This window comes from Eriocheir sinensis, chromosome 6, assembly GCF_024679095.1.
Source record: "Eriocheir sinensis breed Jianghai 21 chromosome 6, ASM2467909v1, whole genome shotgun sequence".
NCBI classification, from domain to species: Eukaryota; Metazoa; Arthropoda; class Malacostraca; order Decapoda; family Varunidae; genus Eriocheir; species Eriocheir sinensis.
Window position 1 is genome coordinate 1,474,700 of NC_066514.1, and position 17,556 is coordinate 1,492,255.

The 17,556-nt window shown below is 44.9% G+C and overlaps 1 protein-coding gene and 1 long non-coding RNA gene across 14 annotated transcripts in view; both read left to right on the plus strand.

Moving 5' to 3' along the window:
- LOC126987384 (NADH-cytochrome b5 reductase 3-like) overlaps window positions 1–16,970 on the plus strand; it is a 17,807-nt gene extending 837 nt beyond the window's left edge. The window contains exons 2-9 of one of the 13 annotated variants that reach the window (XR_007740882.1): window positions 5,387–5,452; window positions 7,189–7,390; window positions 8,841–8,959; window positions 11,369–11,573; window positions 12,574–12,768; window positions 13,650–15,208; window positions 15,326–15,419; window positions 15,514–16,970. Coding sequence is in view for 2 of the 13 variants with exons in the window: in XM_050844371.1 (XP_050700328.1) it covers window positions 5,438–5,452; window positions 7,189–7,390; window positions 8,841–8,959; window positions 11,369–11,573; window positions 12,574–12,768; window positions 13,650–13,822 (909 nt within the window). In the remaining 11 variants the exon portion in view is untranslated. Of the gene's footprint in view, window positions 1–5,386; window positions 5,453–7,188; window positions 7,391–8,840; window positions 8,960–11,368; window positions 11,574–12,573; window positions 12,769–13,649 lie in introns of all 13 variants that reach the window. The other 12 variants (XR_007740884.1, XR_007740898.1, XR_007740909.1 and 9 more) reach the window with 12 other exon arrangements.
- LOC126987592 (uncharacterized) lies at window positions 3,347–5,005 on the plus strand. The gene is made up of 3 exons (XR_007741041.1): window positions 3,347–3,495; window positions 3,601–3,705; window positions 3,808–5,005. It is a non-coding gene; the product is annotated as an uncharacterized LOC126987592 (long non-coding RNA).
- Window positions 16,971–17,556: the final 586 nt, after the last annotated feature.

The following is a 17,556-nucleotide window of genomic DNA, read 5'->3' on the forward strand; positions in this document are numbered from 1 at the left end:
GTCTTCAACCAGGACACCCCCAGCAGCCTCGTCAGTGCCAGGCTGGGGGGGCAGTGTACCGGGGGGGGGGAAGGTCTGCACAATTTCCCCAAACTCCAGTACTACATTGATTTTCTCTCGGTTTCACATGAGAGGAAATTCTTTAAGACGACCTGACTCCCTTCTTGGTGAGCCTGAACCCCCAAGGCTCCCCAGGGGCTTTGTGCTGCAGTGGTTAGCACACTCGGCTCACAACCAAGAGAGCCCGGGTTCGATTCCCGGGCGGAGTGGAAAAATTTGGGTAGCTTTTCCGATACCCAACGTAGCCCCTGTCCACCCAGCAGTGAATGGGTACCAGGTATTAATCGGGGGTTGTGTCCTGTCTCCTGGGGTCTGTTCCCTTCTCCTATAGTTCCTTCCCCTTCTGTCTCTCTCCGGCATATGACCACAGATGTTGCGCCCACTAAACCAAACTTTCCAACTGTTCCCTTCTCCTATAATTCCTTCCCCTTCTGTCTCTCCGGCATATGACCACAGATGTTGCGCCGACTAAACCAAACTTTCCAACTGTTCCCTTCTCCTATAATTCCTTCCCCTTCTGTCTCTCTCTCCGGCATATGACCACAGATGTTGCACCGACTAAACCAAACTTTCCAACTGTTCCCTTCTCCTATAATTCCTTCCCCTTCTGTCTCTCTCTCCGGCATATGACCACAGATGTTGCGCCCACTAAACCAAACTTTCCAACTGTTCCCTTCTCCTATAATTCCTTCCCCTTCTGTCTCTCTCCGGCATATGACCACAGATGTTGCGCCCACTAAACCAACTGTTCCCTTCTCCTATAATTCCTTCCCCTTCTGTCTCTCTCCGGCATATGACCACAGATGGTGCGAGGCTTGTCTAACCCCACAGCCGCCACTACCCTATCGGCCAGTTTGCCGTGGAAATACTAAGGCAGCGATCGCCACCATTGCCAACGATCAAAACGACGTTGAAAGCGACCCTTAATATCATCTTCAGTGGTTCAGGAACACTTGATTGACGCTGAAAATTTGGGTTGTACTCCATTGGTTCCTGACGCTGAAGCCTGCCTTGGTTCTCTGATCACTCTTCTTACAATGTTGGTTTCCATGGCTAGTGAAATCCTAAGCATTTGTTTGTTTGAGCCCGTCCGGTGTGTATCGACAGGGCTGCAGGAGGTATACAGGCCAGAGGGTATCACATGTAATTTCACAAGACGTATCAGATGTTTTAACCCGTAAGCGTCGGGATAGAGACCATTGTCATCCTCGCAGCGTGCAGGTGGTGTTGATAGATTTTGAAAGATGGGTGTCCTTCATCAATGCCCCGTGAAAACATAATAATTTATACTGATCATCGCTAATCCTTCCTCTCCACAATGAAATATATCTGAAGTGTCAAGGTTCAAGTGCGGCAGAGATATGATGCTGGGAAGAGGTGCTGTTTTTGGACTATTTGGGTATTTGTGAACTTTTAAAGGCTACTGCTCGGCCAACACATAACACACATCACTTAACTAAAAGGCTGTTGTGTTGTCTCATGCCTTCTATCAACTGGAGAAGCAGGCAACGGAACACTGAACCTCTCTCTCTCTCTCTCTCTCTCTCTCTCTCTCTCTCTGTGTGGCTGTCTGTCTCTCTGTTCGCGCCTTAATCAGACACACAAAAACACAGCTATCTAAAAGGCTATTGTGTTGTCTCATGCCTTCTATCAACTGGAGAAGCAGGCAACGGAACACTGAACCTGACGTGAGATAACAGTTCGCGCCTTAATCAGACACACAAAAACACAGCTAACTTAAAGGCTATTGTGTTGGTTCACGCCTTCTATCAACTGGAGAAGCAGGGAACAGCACACTGGACCTGACGTGAGATAACAGTTCGCGCCTTAATCAGACACACAAAAACACAGCTAACTTAAAGGCTATTGTGTTGTCTCATGCCTTCTATCAACTGGAGAAGCAGGCAACGGAACACTGAACCTGACGTGAGATAACAGTTCGCGCCTTAATCAGACACACAAAAACACAGCTATCTAAAAGGCTGTTGTGTTGTCTCATGCCTTCTATCAACTGGAGACGCAGGCAACAGAACACTGAACCTGACGTGAGATAACAGTTTGCGCCTTAATCAAACACACAAAAACACAGCTAACTAAAAGGCTAACATCATATCAGTATTTTTAAACATGTCTGTAGCTTTTACGCACAGATTTGGGATGGGTTTAGTAAGTAGTGGATTTTCACAGCATTAAATTGAAATACAAACTCACATGTAAAAGGCGATTAAAATACAACCAACCCAAATACCCACGCCTTCAAAACCAGGTCACAAGACAAGCCGCGCTATCGTAGACCAACACAACATTTAAAAACTCAAGCGTGAAACAATGAGTGCAATGAGTGTTTGTAAGTCAGCCAAGTTAAGTTTTTCATGAGGAAACGCTTCTTTTTAAAATATTATATTCCTTCATGCATGCTGAGTTAAGCCCCATTCACACACTGCTGACTCTGGGCCTCGTCAACCCAGCGACTTTTCCATCTGACAATCTGGTTCCCACGCGCCAAGGAGGGGGGAAGGTTTTATTGGGGTCTTGGGTCGGTATAATAAGATACATTCTCTTGTCACGTCAGTTATTTCTAGAGGTCAAGAAGGGGGTCAGTCGGGTTCTAATGAGTGTTTCTTCAGTTTCGTAGTACCGAGGAAGGGTCACACTACCACCAGGGTCATAAAACTACTCCTGGAAATGCCCACAACTCCTAGGAAAGCCTTGTCAAATATGTGTTTTTGGATGATGAAATGTCTTAGAATACAGCCCTTAGTTAGGTTAGGTTAGGTTAGGTTAATCTAATGAGTGTTTCTTTAGGTTCACGGTACAGAGGAAGGGTCACACTACCACCAGGGTCATAAAACTACTCCTGGAAATGCTCACAACTCCTAGGAAAGCCTTGTCAAATATGTGTTTCTTTAGGTTCACGGTACAGAGGAAGGGTCACACTACCACCAGGGTCATAAAACTACTCCTGGAAATGCCCACAACTCCTAGGAAAGCCTTGTCAAATATGTGTTTCTTTAGGTTCACGGTACAGAGGAAGGGTCACACTACCACCAGGGTCATAAAACTACCCCTGGAAATGCCCACAACTCCTAGGAAAGCCTTGTAAAATATGTGTTTCTTTAGGTTCATGGTACAGAGGAAGAGTCACACTACCACCAGGGTCATAAAACTACTCCTGGAAATGCCCACAACTCCTAGGAAAGCCTTGTCAAATATGTGTTTCTTTAGGTTCATGGTACAGAAGAAGGGTCACACTACCACCAGGGTCATAAAACTACTCCTGGAAATGCCCACAACTCCTAGGAAAGCCTTGTCAAATATGTGTTTCTTTAGGTTCATGGTACAGAGGAAGGGTCACACTACCACCAGGGTCATAAAACTACTCCTGGAAATGCCCACAACTCCTAGGAAAGCCTTGTCAAATATGTGTTTCTTTAGGTTCATGGTACAGAGGAAGGGTCACACTACCACCAGGGTCAATAAACTACCCCTGGAAATGCCCACAACTCCTAGGAATGCCTTGTCAAATATGTGTTTCTTTAGGTTCATGGTACAGAAGAAGGGTCACACTACCACCAGGGTCATAAAACTACCCCTGGAAATGCCCACAACTCCTAGGAAAGCCTTGTCAAATATGTGTTTCTTTAGGTTCATGGTACAGAAGAAGGGTCACACTACCACCAGGGTCATAAAACTACTGGAAATGCTCACAACTCCTAGGAAAGCCTTGTCAAATATGTGTTTCTTTAGGTTCATGGTACAGAGGAAGGGTCACACTACCACCAGGGTCATAAAACTACTCCTGGAAATGCCCACAACTCCTAGGAAAGCCTTGTCAAATATGTGTTTCTTTAGGTTCATGGTACAGAAGAAGGGTCACACTACCACCAGGGTCATAAAACTACTCCTGGAAATGCCCACAACTCCTAGGAAAGCCTTGTCAAATGTGTGTTTTTGGATGACGAAATGACGTCTAATACAACCCTTGGTGCCTTGCCGACTGTCTGGGATATTTGGCGAACTAGCTGCCAACATGTCTTGCTAACCCTCACGACCCCAGACTCCCGTTACGACATCGGCGCAGCATTCGGCAAATCTCAAGACCTCTTTCAAAACATGCCCGACCCTTTCACATCAACACCCAAGACCTCGTGTACCCTAGAGTCATGGCCCAGAGTCGGCACTGTGTGAACGGGGCTTAAAGGCTCAAACTCTGTCACCAGTGAAATGACACGAAAGTTAAATCGCAGTGAAATATTCCTTAACCCGGTAGCAGCGATGGGCCAAATTTGTGGCTTCACCGTGTAGCAGCGACGGGCCAAATTTGTGGCTTTACCGTGTAGCAGCGACGGGCCAAATTTGTGGCTTCACCATGTAGCAGCGACGGGCCAAATTTGTGGCTTTACCGTGTAGCAGCGATGGGCCAAATTTGTGGCTTCACCGTGTAGCAGCGACGGGCCAAATTTGTGGCTTTACCGTGTAGCAGCGACGGGCCAAATTTGTGCCATGATATAAACCCCCAAAAATAGATGATACATAATCTGATCACAAATGCTTTGATATATATTATGAAATGGTTTGCGTGAGGGGTGATTTTTCTCATTTTTCTCACTCGGAGGGACCATTAAGAAACATGGTCCCAAATGCTTTGATATATATTATGAAATGGTTTGCGTGAGGGGTGATTTTTTCTCATTTTTCTCGCTCGGAGGGACCATTAAGAAACATGGTCCCAAATGCTTTGATATATATTATGAAATGGTTTGCGTGAGGGGTGATTTTTCTCATTTTTCTCACTCGGAGGGACCATTAAGAAACATGATCCCAAATGCTTTGATATATATTATGAAATGGTTTGCGTGAGGGGTGATTTTTCTCATTTTTCTCACTCGGAGGGACCATTAAGAAACATGATCCCAAATGCTTTGATATATATTATGAAATGGTTTGTGTGAGGGGTGATTTTTTCTCATTTTTCTCGCTCGGAGGGACCATTAAGAAACATGGTCCCAAATGCTTTGATATATATTATGAAATGGTTTATGGAGGGGTGATTTTTCTCATTTTTCGCTCGGAGGGACCATTAAGAAACATGGTCCCAAATGCTTTGATATATATTATGAAATGGTTTGCGTGAGGGGTGATTTTTCTCATTTTTCTCACTCGGAGGGACCATTAAGAAACACTATCCCTACTGCTACCAGGTTAAACTCACTGAAGTTCAAACAAATGGACCAAAGGCATCACAAAAAGATATGTATGTATGTGAGTACAGTGTAGTAGATGTTAAATGTTACAATGCCAAATTAACATATTTTAACTATTTTAGGTTGTGTGATAATTGAGATTCAGAAACACCTTTTGCTTGACACACTTCATCATGGATCACAGCAAGGTAGGATGGTGATGGTGGTGGTGGTGGGGGGGGTGGTGGTGGTGGTGGTGGTTAACACTTTAAACACCTGTATTCAGCAAGTCTGTGACCATTAACCCTTTTAGCTACCTGGATTTTGCTGTCCTTCATCTTCCACCTTTGATTAGATAGTGTAGCTTGTCACAAACAGCCTCGTAAGGACTGCTGTTGTTTGTTCTTCCTTTGTGTTCCTTTGTATCACCTGGAAGTATCTGCCTTGCACAGTGGCACGGCTGAACAGCTCATGAAAGCAACACTGGTTACTGAGCATCATACCATAATAAGTACCTACATGTACACAATTATAGACATGTATCTCATTGACCTACAACATAACTCATGATCCACGGAGGTATAGATACAGGTAACTCTCGATTTCCGGGAGTATTGTGTCCTTGCGTAAATCCAAAACAATGTAAATCCAACAAGAGATCGTTTTGTACCCTTATTGCCTACTGTATCACTCTGACTCCTCTCCCTCTCGTGGTTCCTCCTCTGGCTGCCCTTTCCCTCGTGGCAGACAGCAGCGAGGGTGTTGTTGTTGTTGTTGAGCAGCGTGGGTACTGTATTGTTGTTCAAGTGACGCGCGGGGAGAACTGAGCCCAGCTGTGTGGCCGTGTGAGTCCAGTTGCGTGACATCTGCTGGACGCTCCTTAAAATATCACGTATGAGTGAAAATATCGTGTAAATTAAACATATATTTGGATTTTGGTTATTTCAAAAACGCGTAAACCAAACTCGCGTAAATCAAGAGTTACCTGTATAGGGTTCCCGAGTCTTGTCTCGGCTAAAACTTTCATGTTAGATTTTATTTTCGTTGATTAATTTATGCTACAGCTTATCTCATTCCCCGGTGCTTCACAAGACAAGGGTTACGGGGCTGCATGTGGGTTCTGGCCTTTCTGTTCATTGACTTAATTATGTGTATTTCTCTTGTGTCCTGGTGCCCCCTGGTGACCCCCATGTGACCTGGCTTGGTGGGCAGCATAGGGTTCAGCCCAGCCAGGGGAGGGTGTTATCTTTTGAGTGGAGTTGGTAGTAATGTGTGTCTGTATGATAAGATGATTGTGTTAAAATTCCATGGTTGTTGTCACTCAGAGTTTTAAATAATAGTTTTTTATACTAATAGTTGGCTTTGGGGCATCTGGGACACACTCCAATCCATGCCCTTAATCCCTCTGTTTAACATGATGGGTGCCAAACAAATTCAAGTAAAATGGAGTTGTTATTTCAGTGAGATATATTGATTTGGGAGCGGTGGGAGCTTCGTGGTGCAGTGGTTAGCACACTCAGCTCACAACCGAGAGAGCCCGGGTTCGATTCCCAGGCAGAGTGGGATAATTTGGGCGGCTTTTCCGATACCCTACATAGCCCCTGTCCACCCAGCAGTGAATGGGTACCAGGTATTAATCAGGGGTTGTGTCCTGTCTCCTGGGGTCTGTTCCCTTCTCCTATAATACCTTCCCCTTCTGTCTCTCTCCGGCATATGACCACAGATGTTGCGCCGACTAAACCAAACTTTCCAACTGTTCCCTTCTCCTATAATTCCTTCCCCTTCTGTCTCTCTCCGGCATATGACCACAGATGTTGCGCCGACTAAACGAAACTTTCCAACTGTTCCCTTCTCCTATAATTCCTTCCCCTTCTGTCTCTCTCCGGCATATGACCACAGATGTTGCGCCCACACTATATGGTGATTCCCTTGTCCTCTCTTGTAGGCCATTCCCCTGGTGGTGGGCTTGGTGACAGTGGTGGGCACGGCCATCCTCACCAAGCTATACCTGTCAAAGAAGAGAGGTCCGCCCCGCACCCTTCAGGACCCCACTGTCAAGTACCCACTGGAGCTGATAGAGAAGGAGGAGTTGTCTCATGATACTCGCAAGCTTAGGTTCAAGTTGCCTTCCCCCGAGCATATCCTGGGTGAGTGTCTGCCTCTGTTATTGTTATTATTATTATTGTTATTAGTCGGCCCTCAAATAGTATGGTTTTCAATAGTTCGGTTTTGGTTTTATGTGTATTTTCTAAGAAGATTTTTATTAGTCGTCCCTCAAATAGTATGGTTTTCAATAGTTCGGTTTTGGTTTTATGTGTATTTTCTAAGAAGATTTTTATTAGTCGTCCCTCAAATAGTATGGTTTTCAATAGTTCGGTTTTGGTTTTATGTGTATTTTCTAAGAAGATTTTTATTAGTCGTCCCTCAAATAGTATGGTTTTCAATAGTTCGGTTTTGGTTTTATGTGTATTTTCTAAGAAGATTTTTATTAGTCGTCCCTCAAATAGTATGGTTTTCAATAGCTCGGTTTTGGTTTTATGTGTATTTTCTAAGAAGATTTTTATTAGTCATCCCTCAAATAGTATGGTTTTCAATAGCTCGGTTTTGGTTTTATGTGTATTTTCTAAGAAGATTTTTATTAGTCGTCCCTCAAATAGTATGGTTTTCAATAGTTCGGTTTTGGTTTTATGTGTATTTTCTAAGAAGATTTTTATTAGTCGTCCCTCAAATAGTATGGTTTTCAATGGCTCGGTTTTGGTTTTATGTGTATTTTCTAAGAAGATTTTTATTAGTTGTCCCTCAAATAGTATGGTTTTCAATAGCTCGGTTTTGGTTTTATGTGTATTTTCTCAGAAGATTTTTAAGGGTTTTTAAATTTCACGACAAACAGGAAATTTTAAAATCCTAAAAGATCTTCTACGGCAATCTATTTAAAACCAAAACCAAACTATTGAAAGCCATACTATTTGAGGGACAACTATTACTATTATTATTATTATTATTATTATTATTATTAGACCACAGATTGGCAGACCTTGAGAGTTTAAATTTAAAGCTTTCCCGGCAAGTTGAGAAGAGGAATTAACGATGCAAAGTTAACCCAGTATCAGCGGGGACCATGTTTCTTAATGGTCCCTCCAAGCGAGAAAAATGAGAAAAAATCACCCCTCACACAAACCATTTCATAATACATATCAAAGCATTTGTGATCAGATTATGTATCATCTATTTTAGGGGTTTATATCATGGCACAAATTTGGCCCGTCGCTGCTACACGGTAAAGCCACAAATTTGGCCCGTCGCTGCTACACGGTAAAGCCACAAATTTGGCCCGTCGCTGCTACACGGTAAAGCCACAAATTTGGCCCGTCGCTGCTACACGGTAAAGCCACAAATTTGGCCCGTTGCTGCTACTGGGTTAAATTTAAAGATCTCTCGGCAAGTTGAGGAGAGAAATTGATGAGGCAAAGGGGTTGATGGTGGTGTGCCATCTCCCAGCTCTCATATCTGTTTTATTTTATTTTATTTTATTTATTTATTTTTTTAACATCAAAGGAGACAGATCATCCTAACATCCCTGCCTCTCTCCCTTCCCAGGCCTGCCCATCGGCCAGCACATCTACCTCTCCGCTCACATTGATGGCCACCTGGTTGTGAGGCCATATACGCCCGTCTCCAGCGATGAGGACAAGGGCTTCATGGACCTGGTGGTGAAAGTATGTGGGCATCATCATGTTAACTTATACCTGTGTGCATCAGTAAGAGTGTGTTAGGTTCAATGTTATTATATATAGATTACAGTGGGGCGCCATGTCTAGCAGTATTGAGACTGAAAAAATGTCGCTAGTTTGGAAATGGGGCTTCGTGGTGCAGTGGTTAGCACACTCAGCTCACAACCGAGAGAGCCCGGGTTCGATTCCCAGGCGGAGTGGAAAAATTTGGGTGGCTTTTCCGATACCCTACGTAGCCCCTGTCCACCCAGCAGTGTACCAGGTATTAATCGGGGGTTGTGTCCCGTCTCCTGGGGTCTGTTCCCTTCTCCTATAATTCCTTCCCCTTCTGTCTCTCTCCGGCATATGACCACAGATGTTGCGCCCACTAAACCAAACTTTCCAACTGTTCCCTTCTCCTATAATTCCTTCCCCTTCTGTCTCTCTGGCATATGACCACAGATGTTGCGCCGACTAAACCAAACTTTCCAACTGTTCCCTTCTCCTATAATTCCTTCCCCTTCTGTCTCTCTCCGGCATATGACCACAGATGTTGCACCCACTAAACCAAACTTTCCAACTGTTCCCTTCTCCTATAATTCCTTCCCCTTCTGTCTCTCTCTGGCATATGACCACAGATGTTGCGCCGACTAAACCAAACTTTCCAACTTTTTCCTATTGGTGGACTTGAAATAGCTAGTTATGGAAATGCTCGTCACCGGCCCCACTGTGTGACAAAAAGTGATTGTTAGATCTTCCGTTCGCCCTTCTGTTAATTCCCCTCTTATAGGAAGGCAGTATATGTGCAATTCATCTGTTTGGTACATTATTTTCTCTTAACATTGTAGATATGTTCTGTATTTACATGTGTAAGAGTTTAATTTTTATATCAGTGTCTTTTAGGGACAAGTTCACAGGCTCAACTTTTACATAGATGCTGCTTTTGTAAGTCTTTAACCCGGTAGCAGCGATGGGCCAAATTTGTGGCTTTACCGTGTAGCAGGGATGGGCCAAATTTGTGGCTTTACCGTGTAGCAGCGACGGGCCAAATTTGTGGCTTTACCGTGTAGCAGCGACGGGCCAAATTTGTGGCTTTACCGTGTAGCAGCGACGGGCCAAATTTATGCCATGATATAAACCCCCCAAAATAGATGATACATAATCTGATCACAAATGCTTTGATATATATTATGAAATGGTTTGTGTGAGGGGTGATTTTTTCTCATTTTTCTCGCTTGGAGGGACCATTAAGAAACATGATCCCCGCTGCTACCGGGTTAAATTCATTCTTCACTTGAGCAGCACTTAAAATTTAACTCTTACACATGTATATACTTTAATTATGAGTTGTGTGTGTGTGATGTTTACTTATATAATTACTTCTTTCTCATGCACCAGGGGAGTCAAGGGGTATGTGTTGCGTAGTCTGAGGTCCTGTGGCTTAGTCCTGTAATATGCTCGGTGAAACACAGGCAAAATAACCCCCTCACCCCCTCACCCCCTCACCCAGTCTTTAGTAGGGGAGGTAAACTTGAGAGCATATCTTATAGCTGCAGGTTACATCGCCAGTGCTTACCTAGTGAATGTATGGGGCAAGGGTAAGGTCGGCATTATAAGATACTTTCGCTGCTAACATCAGCTATTTCTAAAGGTCAAAGAGGGGGTCAGTCGGGTTCTAATGTGTGTTTCTTCAGGTTCACGGTACAGAGGAAGGGTCACACTACCACCAGGGTCATGAAACTACTCCTGGAAATGCCCACAACTCCTAGGAAAGCCTTGTCAAATAGGTGTTCTTGGGCAACGGAATGTCTTATAAAATGACCCTTAGTTAGGTTAGGTTATGTTAGGTTAGGTTAAGTTAGGTTAGGTTATGTTAGGTTAGGTTAAGTTAGGTTATGTTAGGTTATGTTAGGTTAGGTTAAGTTAGGTTAGGTTAATCTAATGAGTGTTTATTTAGGTTCACGGTACAGAGGAAGGGTCACACTACCACCAGGGTCATGAAACTACTCCTGGAAATGCCCATAACTCCTACAAAAGCCTTGTCAAATAGGTGTTCTTGGGCAACGGAATGTCTTATAAAATGACCCTTAGTTAGGTTAGGTTATGTTAGGTTAGGTTATGTTAGGTTAGGTTAGGTTAAGTTAGGTTAGGTTAGGTTATGTTAGGTTAGGTTAAGTTAGGTTAGGTTAATCTAATGAGTGTTTATTTAGGTTCACGGTACAGAGGAAGGGTCAAACTCCCACCAAGGTTATAGAACTATCCCTGGAAATGCCCACAACTCCTACGAAAGCCTTGTCAAATACATGAACTTGGGCAACGAAATGTTTTAAAATACGGGCAATGATTTCAGGCAGGTGTAGATAAGAATGCTCCCCTCACTTCAAACTTGCACCACTAACGAGCTTCCCCATGCAGGTGTACTTCAAGAATGTTCACCCCAAGTTCCCTGAGGGCGGCAAGATGAGCCAGTACCTCGACGCCATGAAGGTGGGTGAGACCATTGACGTGCGAGGACCCTCCGGCCTTCTGGAGTACAGGGGCCGCGGTGTGTTCTCCATCAAGCCAGACAAGAAATCCCCTCCTGCGCTGGTCACTGCCAAGAAGGTCAACATGATCGCTGGTGAGTCACTGCGCTTGTCTGTAGCTTGAAGTGACTCTAAAGGTCATCATCCTCAAACATCATCACCATCATTGTTTAACTTCCACTTATTCCCTATGGTGGTGGTGTTGGACGGGATGTGGGCCTCCTCCACTGTTGTCGGTAAATAGCCATTCCTTCCGTGATGTTCAGCCTCAAACAAAGCTGAGAAAATTATGTTATATTGAATGTGGGTAGTGCCATATCTTACTTAGCCTGTCCGCTGCGATTGGCTTGGATTTGGCCTTCACTGGTAGCCTGGTGACATATACTCCCAGGTCTTTCTCTGCCACTGTGGACACTCAGCTCACAACCGAGAGAGCCCGGGTTCGACTCCCGGGTGGAGTGGAAAAATTTGGGCGGCTTTTCCGATACCCTATGTAGCCCCTGTCCACCCAGCAGTGTACCAGGTATTAATCGGGGGTTGTGTCCTGTCTCCTGGGGTCTGTTTCCTTCTCCTATAATTCCTTCCCCTTCTGTCTCTCTCCGGCATATGACCACAGATGTTGCGCCGACTAAACCAAACTTACCAACTGTTCCCTTCTCCTATAATTCCTTCCCCTCCTGTCTCTCTCTGGCATATGACCACAGATGTTGTGCCGACTAAACCAAACTTTCCAACTGTTCCCTTCTCCTATACTTCCTTCCCCTTCTGTCTCTCTCCGGCATATGACCACAGATGTTGTGCCGACTAAACCAAACTTTCAAACTATTCCCTTCTCCTATAGTTCCTTCCCCTTCTGTCTCTCTCCGGCATATGACCACAGATGTTGCGCCCACTAAACCAAACTTTCCAACTGTTCCCTTCTCCTATAATTCCTTCCCCTTCTGTCTCTCTCCGGCATATGACCACAGATGTTGCGCCCACTAAACCAAACTTTCCAACTGTTTCCTTCTCCTATAATTCCTTCCCCTTCTGTCTCTCTCCGGTATATGACCACAGATGTTGCGCCCACTAAACCAAACTTTCCAACTTCCCCAGGTGGCACTGGTATCACCCCCATGCTGCAGCTGGTGCGTCAGGTGGCCCGGGATGAAGGGGACACCACCCAGCTGGCCCTCCTGTTTGCCAACCAGACCGAGGCGGACATTCTTCTGCGGCAGGAGTTGGAGGAGGCTCAGGCACAGAACCCGGACAAGTTCAAGCTATGGTACACTGTGGACCGGCCCGAGGAAGGTGAGCGGGTACCCTTATGTTAGCAAAAGTCATCCTGTTGCATCGGGGGCTTCGTGGTGCAGTGGTTAGCACACTCGGCTCACAACTGAGAGAGCCTGGGTTCGATTCCCAGGCGGAGTGGAAACATTTGGGCGGCTTTTCCGATACCCTACGTAGCCCCTGTCCACCCAGCAGTGTACCAGGTATTAATCGGGGGTTGTGTCCCGTCTCCTGGGGTCTGTTCCCTTCTCCTATAATTCCTTCCCCTTCTGTCTCTCTCCGGCATATGACCACAGATGTTGCGCCCACTAAACCAAACTTTCCAACTGTTCCTTTCTCCTATAACTCCTTCCCCTTCTGTCTCTCTCCGGCATATGACCACAGATGTTGCGCCGACTAAACCAAACTTTCCAACTGTTCCCTTCTCCTATAATTCCTTCCCCTTCTGTCTCTCTCCAGCATATGACCACAGACGTTGCGCCCACTAAACCAAACTTTCCAACTGTTCCCTTCTCCTATAGTTCCTTCCCCTTCTGTCTTTCTCCGGCATATGACCACAGATGTTGCGCCCACTAAACCAAACTTTCCAACTGTTCCCTTCTCCTATAATTCCTTCCCCTTCTGTCTCTCTCCAGCATATGACCACAGACGTTGCGCCCACTAAACCAAACTTTCCAACTGTTCCCTTCTCCTATAATCCCTTCCCCTTCTGTCTCTCTCCGGCATATGACCACAGACGTTGCGCCCACTAAACCAAACTTTCCAACTTCCGACTTCACAAACTCTCATGAAAAAGTCACTCACTGTATTTTATTGGACTTAAAGTTAGATTTACCCCCTAGCAGGCTCTCCGTTCCTAATCCTGTGACGCTAATGTTGATCATCTTGTCGTGTCTGGTCAGGATGGAAGTACAGCAAAGGCTTCGTCAGTGCTGAGATGATTTCGGAACACCTGTACCCTCCCAAGGATGACACACTGATCCTCATGTGCGGTCCGCCTCCTATGATCAACTTCGCCTGCACCCCTAACCTGGACAAGCTGGGCTACTCTGCCAATATGCGTTTTTCCTACTAAGAAGAACATGGAGGAGTCTTGGGTGGCGCGCTTCTGTGTCTGCTGTGCCGGAACATGTAAAAACCAACAGCAATTAGGAACATGTGTGACGCTTTGATAAGCTTGTATATACTGCGTGTGGATATTTTGTGAGACATATATTGCATTTAAAATATACTGGGAAGAGGATAACAGATGCCATAGTTATTGTGGATGGTGGAAGCTCATAAATAACAGTGAGATTACCTAATATTAACGGTAACTAGACCACTGTTGGGGCCTCAGATCACTGCCACAGACGGTGATGTAGTGACAGGCGGACAGACTAGGCAGTGCAATTGCAGATAAGATTATCAATCCTCCTCCTTTTGAGTTCAATGTGGTTTTGTAGGTCTTTTTCATATAGCAAGTTACTCTCTTCCCCTGCTAGTTCACCCCCATTTACTCCGTGGGCTTCGTGGTGCAGTGGTTAGCACACTCGGCTCACAACCAAGAGAGCCCGGGTTTGATTCCCGGGCGGAGTGGGAAAATTTGGGCGGGTTTTCCGATACCCTACGTAGCCCCTGTCCACCCAGCAGTGAATGGGTACCAGGTATTAATCGGGGGTTGTGTCCTGTCTCCTGGGGTCTGTTCCCTTCTCCTATAATTCCTTCCCCTTCTGTCTCTCTCCGGCATATGACCACAGATGTTGCGCCCACTAAACCAAACTTTCCAACTGTTCCCTTCTCCTATAATTCCTTCCCCTTCTGTCTCTCTCCGGCATATGACCACAGATGTTGCGCCGACTAAACCAAACTTTACCCTCCATCCTCCCCATGAAACTTGCCACATGAAAAGGTATTGTGCAGAGTCATGGGTTCAAAGAAAGGAGAGTCAATATATCTCTCTGCAAGTGTGCCCCATGAAAGAACTGTTACCCACTGCTTCCTGATGAGCTGGGACAGTTTGTGACTAATGCCTGCTTAGATTTTGCTAACATATATATTGCAGCTGATGATGGGAGATATTATCGTTCTTGAGGGAGTTAATATATAGATTTAGTGAGTCTTTTTACCTACATTGAGTCGAAAATGGGAGTCTGCAGAACCGATCACATGCAGAAGTGTTGATTTAGACATTATAGATACTGAGGAAGGCTTTGTTTCCATCTAGTGAGTCTAACTATATGGCTATTTTTGGAGGTAAATTTATGTGCTGGGAGAACTCTTGAGATGTTGTTTTAGAGAGAGATTATAGATACTGAGGAAGGCTTTATTTCCATCTATTAAGTCTACCTATATGGGTATTTTTGGAGGTAAATTTATGTGCTGGGAGAACTCTTGAGATGTTGTTTTAGAGAGAGATTATAGATACTGAGGAAGGCTTTATTTCCATCTATTAAGTCTACCTATATGGCTATTTTTGGAGGTAAATTTATGTGCTGGGAGAACTCTTGCGATGTTGATTGAGAGGCATTATAGCTACTGGGGAAGGGAGTCTTAACCTACAGCCACAGTGAGTCTAACTATATGGCTATTTTTGGAGGTAAATTTATATGCTGGGAGAACTCTTGCGATGTTGATTGAGAGGCATTATAGCTACTGGGGAAGGGAGTCTAACTATCTGGCTATTTTTGGAGGTAAATTTATATGCTGGGAGAACTCTTGCGATGTTGATTGAGAGGCATCATAGCTACTGGGGAAGGGAGTCTAACTATATGGCTATTTTTGGAGGTAAATTTAAATGCTGGGAGAATGCTTCCTTTTCCTTAACAGCATTGGCCCTCAGGGAGAGACCAAAGACCAGCTGATTCTGGCACCTGACCAAAGAAAACAGCGATGATCATGTTAGCAGACTTGATGATGTGCGGGTAACAGAACAATTGCTTAGCGCCCGTAGCCACCTGTCAGATCGGGCATTAACACTAACAAAGGAAGCTTGACGTAGAATCATCAACTGTGACATCAACATCACCAAGATTCTTTCACGGGCAGGCCTGGTGCAGTAGAGAGAGTGGGTGTTTTCCTTGTGAATGAGGGATTGACGATACTGAGAGCAGAGAAAGGCTGGTGACTAAATGCTGTGTGTTAAGAGAAGTTTGAGAGGCGGGACATTGATGGCTATGGTGTATGTTAAGACCAGTTTGAGAAGCAGGACATTGATGGCTATGGTGTATGTTAAGACCAGTTACAGAGGCAGGACATTGATGGCTATGGTGTATGTTAAGACCAGTTTGAGAAGCAGGACATTGATGGCTATGGTGTATGTTAAGACCAGTTTGAGAAGGAGGACATTGATGGCTATGATGTATGTTAAGACCAGTTTGAGAAGCAGGACATTGATGGCTATGGTGTATGTTAAGACCAGTTTGAGAAGCAGGACATTGATGGCTATGGTGTGTGTTAAGACCAGTTTGAGAAGCAGGACATTGATGGCTATGGTGTGTGTTAAGACCAGTTTGAGAAGCAGGACATTGATGGCTATGGTGTGTGTTAAGACCAGTTTGAGAAGCAGGACATTGATGGCTATGGTGTGTGTTAAGACCAGTTTGAGAAGCAGGACATTGATGGCTATGGTGTGTGTTAAGACCAGTTTGAGAAGCAGGACATTGATGGCTATGGTGTATGTTAAGACCAGTTTGAGAAGCAGGACATTGATGGCTATGGTGTATGTTAAGACCAGTTTGAGAAGCAGGACATTGATGGCTGAATGGTGTATGTTAAGACCAGTTTGAGAAGCAGGACATTGATGGCTGAATGGTGTATGTTAAGACCAGTTTGAGAAGCAGGACATTGATGGCTGAATGGTGTATGTTAAGACCAGTTTGAGAAGCAGGACATTGATGGCTAAATGGTGTATGTTTAGAATAGAGAGGAACATTGATGGCTAACTGGTGTCTATTAAGGATAGTTATAGGCGAGAGACACTGATGGCTGTAAGTTGTGTGTGTCTTTTGCCTATTAATGTCTCTCTTACATCCCGGGAAGAGGTTGTGTTGCTTCGGGTGAACAGTACATGTGTGGATAAGCATTTAACAGTGTATATTTTTCATCCGCTGAGCAACTACACAACCATGGCGCAGAAGAACTTGCCTTCCTCATATGTTATTGAATTTGATTGTTAATATGTAGGGTCCATATCTGTCATGTATTTTAGAGTATGCAAAGAGTGAATAAACTTATTTCTCGTATACAGGGGTTTCAATACTGTATACAACCCACTCGGCTCCTGTTTCTAATCCTGGTGAGTCTGAAAACTATATATATAACATTATCTTGCTGGTGTTGAGTGAATCCTGGTGAGTCTGAAAACTATACAGATGATCTTCCTGGTCTGGTGTTGAGGGGGCTTCGTGGTGCAGTGGTTAGCGCACTCGGCTCACAATCGAGAGAGCCAGGGTTCGATTCCCGGGCGGAGTGGGAAATTTTGGGCGGCTGTCTTCAAAATCCCTCTTCGGTGGAAAAGAAAAAAAAAGACACGTGGCAAGCTTGCAAGACTCAGCAGCGGGACACACACCAGCACTGCCAGGCGTAAAGGAAAACCTGGTAATACATCAAAACACAAAAATAAGAGGAAAATAGGCGTTTTATGTTAAAGCGTATGTAAGCTCGGCCCATGTGCGCGGCGCGTGGCTACGGGTCGGGAGCGCGGGACCTTTAAATGCAGCTTTGACAGTCACGTTTGTCTGTGTTGATCGCCGCCAATGATCGCCACACAGTCACGTTTGTCTGTGTTGATCGCCGCCAATGATCGCCACACAGTCACGTTTGTCTGTG